This window comes from Capsella rubella, unplaced genomic scaffold (assembly GCF_000375325.1).
Source record: "Capsella rubella cultivar Monte Gargano unplaced genomic scaffold, Caprub1_0 scaffold_2, whole genome shotgun sequence".
NCBI lineage: Eukaryota > Viridiplantae > Streptophyta > Magnoliopsida > Brassicales > Brassicaceae > Capsella > Capsella rubella.
This window is the reverse complement of record NW_006238922.1, coordinates 7,896,189-7,899,154: the sequence shown is the minus strand read 5'-3', so window position 1 is coordinate 7,899,154 and position 2,966 is coordinate 7,896,189. Positions and strand designations below refer to the sequence as shown.

At 50.2% G+C, this 2,966-nt stretch overlaps 1 protein-coding gene across 1 annotated transcript; it reads left to right on the top strand.

The window, feature by feature from the left end:
• Positions 1–108: 108 nt before the first annotated feature.
• LOC111832160 lies at positions 109–1,230 on the top strand. The gene has a single exon (XM_023788507.1). It carries the CDS (start codon positions 109–111, stop codon positions 1,228–1,230), a length of 1,122 nt encoding a protein of 373 aa, XP_023644275.1.
• Positions 1,231–2,966: the final 1,736 nt, after the last annotated feature.

The following is a 2,966-nucleotide window of genomic DNA, read 5'->3' as shown; positions in this document are numbered from 1 at the left end:
GACACCGGTAGTTGCTAATTGCTCGTCGAGCACCTCACCGGAGAAGCTCTGAATTGGTTTTCCCGTCTCGATTGCAACTCGATCGATAGTTATTACGACCTGAAAAAAATGTTCCTGCAACACCACATGGTATTCATGAAGCAAGGCGCAACAAACGCCGACCTCTGGACCATGTCTCAGAAGGAGAACGAGCCCCTTCGAGATTTTATGGAAAAATTCAAAAAAGTTGTCAGCACAATCGCAATAGCCGACGACGCGGCCATCGCGGCTCTCCGAAACGCATTGCTTTTCGGCTCAAAGTTTCGCGAAGATCTCATAATCTTACAGCCCGCGACGCTCGACGACGCCATACGAAAAGCAAGTCGATACATCGAAGTCGAAGAAGAAAAGGCGGCACGGGCGGAGCGACTCCCGAAGCCATCAAACCCAAAGTCTAAAGCATCGGAGACCAAAGCACCAGAAGAATATGTTGAACCGCGCCAACACTACGATCGAGAGTACGCCCGAAACGATAAAACGCGTAAGCCTACCACTTTTGCCGTCAACGGCCAAGAGCAAAAAGTAAACGGCAACAAGCCGTGGAACAAGTGGTACCGCGACTCCGGCACAACCTCAAAACGAGGATATTGCGAGTTTCATAAGTTCGCTGGACACACTACGGAGGAATGCCGACAACTTCAAGCGCTACTACTCGAAAAGTTCAAAAACGGAGATTTCGATATCGAAAGGGAGCGGCGCCAAGCACTCTCGCACAGGGACAACTCTTATGTTGGATACGATTCACAACAGCACCAGCGCGACGGCAAACAGATTGAGGAGGAGCCCCGCGCTCTCCGAGAAGAAGCCCGACCGCCGCCTCCCCCTAAGCGAAAGCAAGATCTTCCCCCAATCGACGATGCGTACGCAGGCCGACAGCGCGTAGATATGATAATGGGTGGTCTAACGACATGCAACGATTCGGTTCGCTCGATACGGGCATACCACCGACAAGGTGAAAATAGCCGCAGCTGGCTCACGAGGAGTAGCCCGGACGTCGAAAACTACGAACCAATCACCTTTACTGAAGCGGACGCCCTGCAAACAGGACCTAACAACGACCCGCTGGTCGTCGAATTGGCAATCGGGGAAAGCGTGGTTACAAAGATCCTAATCGACACGGCAATCTGTCAACGTAATCTTCAAAGACGTATTGATCCGGATGGGAGTCGATCTGCGCCTTGCCGAGCATAACACGCAGCCTCTTACTGGCTTTGACGGCGACACGGTCATGACAGCAGGCACGATAATGCTCCCTATCTACGTCGGGGGAACGATGCAATGCTTTAACTTTGCTATTGTTGACAAACCAATCGTGTACAACGTCATATTAGGCACACCATGGCTGCATAGAATGAAAGCTATCCCTTCGACATATCATCAATGCGTGAAGTTCCCTACTCAACGAGGAATCTATACGTTGCGAGGCGATCCATTGGTTGCGCGCACATGTTTTATCGTCGAGAGACAGCTGCGCAACGCTCGCGCCAATGCCCAAAGAATGTTTGTCATCTCTGAATCAACCCCGAAGGTGGATACACGACAAGCACCACACACGGAGCTAATCGACCAAGTCAACATTGACACAACTGATCCTGCACGTTGTGTAGGAGTAGGTGCTGACCTTGCACTCCCATTGAAAGAGGAACTCGTGAAGTTCCTACAACACAACTCTGCCACCTTCGCATGGACGATCGCCGACATGCCCGGCATCAACCCCGAAGTTACGTGTCACGAACTGAACGTCGATCCAACCTTCAAGCCTATCAAACAAAAACGAAGGAAGTTAGGTCACGATCGCGCTGCCGCAGTAAACGAAGAAGTCCGAAAACTACTCGACGCCGATTCTATAATGGAGAGTTTGTGTGGATTTTACCGATCTCAACAAAGCCTGTCCGAAAGATAGCTTTCCTCTCCCGCGCATTGACTAGCTCGTCGAAGCAACTGCCGGGAACGAACTCCTCTCGTTTATGGACGCTTTCTCTGGTTATAACCAAATTCTGATGCATAAGAACGATCGCGAGAAGACCGCATTTATCACTGAACAAGGAACATATTGTTATAAGGTAATGCCATTTGGTTTGAAGAACGCCGGAGCCACATATCAACGCTTGGTGAATCGAATGTTTGCAAGTCAACTCGGCAAAACGATGGAGGTGTATATCGACGACATGCTCGTCAAATCCACCAAGTCATCCGAACACGTGTCGCACTTGCAGCAATGTTTCGAAGTCCTGAATAAGTATAGCATGAAGCTGAATCCTGCTAAGTGCACTTTCGGAGTGAAGTCGGGAGAGTTCCAGGGATACCTCGTCACCCAAAGAGGTATCGAAGCAAATCCCAAACAGATTTCTGCGATCATCAGCCTCCCCTCCCCAAGAAACACTCGCGAAGTGCAACGCCTTACTGGACGCATTGCGGCATTAAATCGATTCATATCGCGTTCGACTGACAAGTGTCTCCCGTTTTACCAACTGCTACGCAGCAATAAACGATTCGAGTGGGACGACAAATGCGAGGAAGCTTTCAAACAGCTCAAAGACTATCTCTCGTCTCCTCCGGTGCTCGCAAAACCCGACCAAGGAGAGACTTTGTACCTCTACATTGCCGTATCAACTTCGGCGGTCAGCGGTGTCCTTGTCAAAGAGGATCGCGGCGAGCAGCACCCAATCTTCTATGTCAGTAAAACTCTTGATGGCGCAGAGCTTCGCTATCCCACTTTGGAGAAACTTGCATATGCGGTTGTCATTTCAGCGCGTAAGCTCAGGCCGTATTTTCAGTCCCACTCTGTCGAAGTTCTCACCAATCAACCACTCCGAATAATTCTCCACAGTCCAAGCCAGTCCGGCAGACTTGCAAAATGGGCCATCGAACTCGGGTAGTACGATATCCAATACAAGTATCGAACATGTGCCAAGTCACAAGTCCTC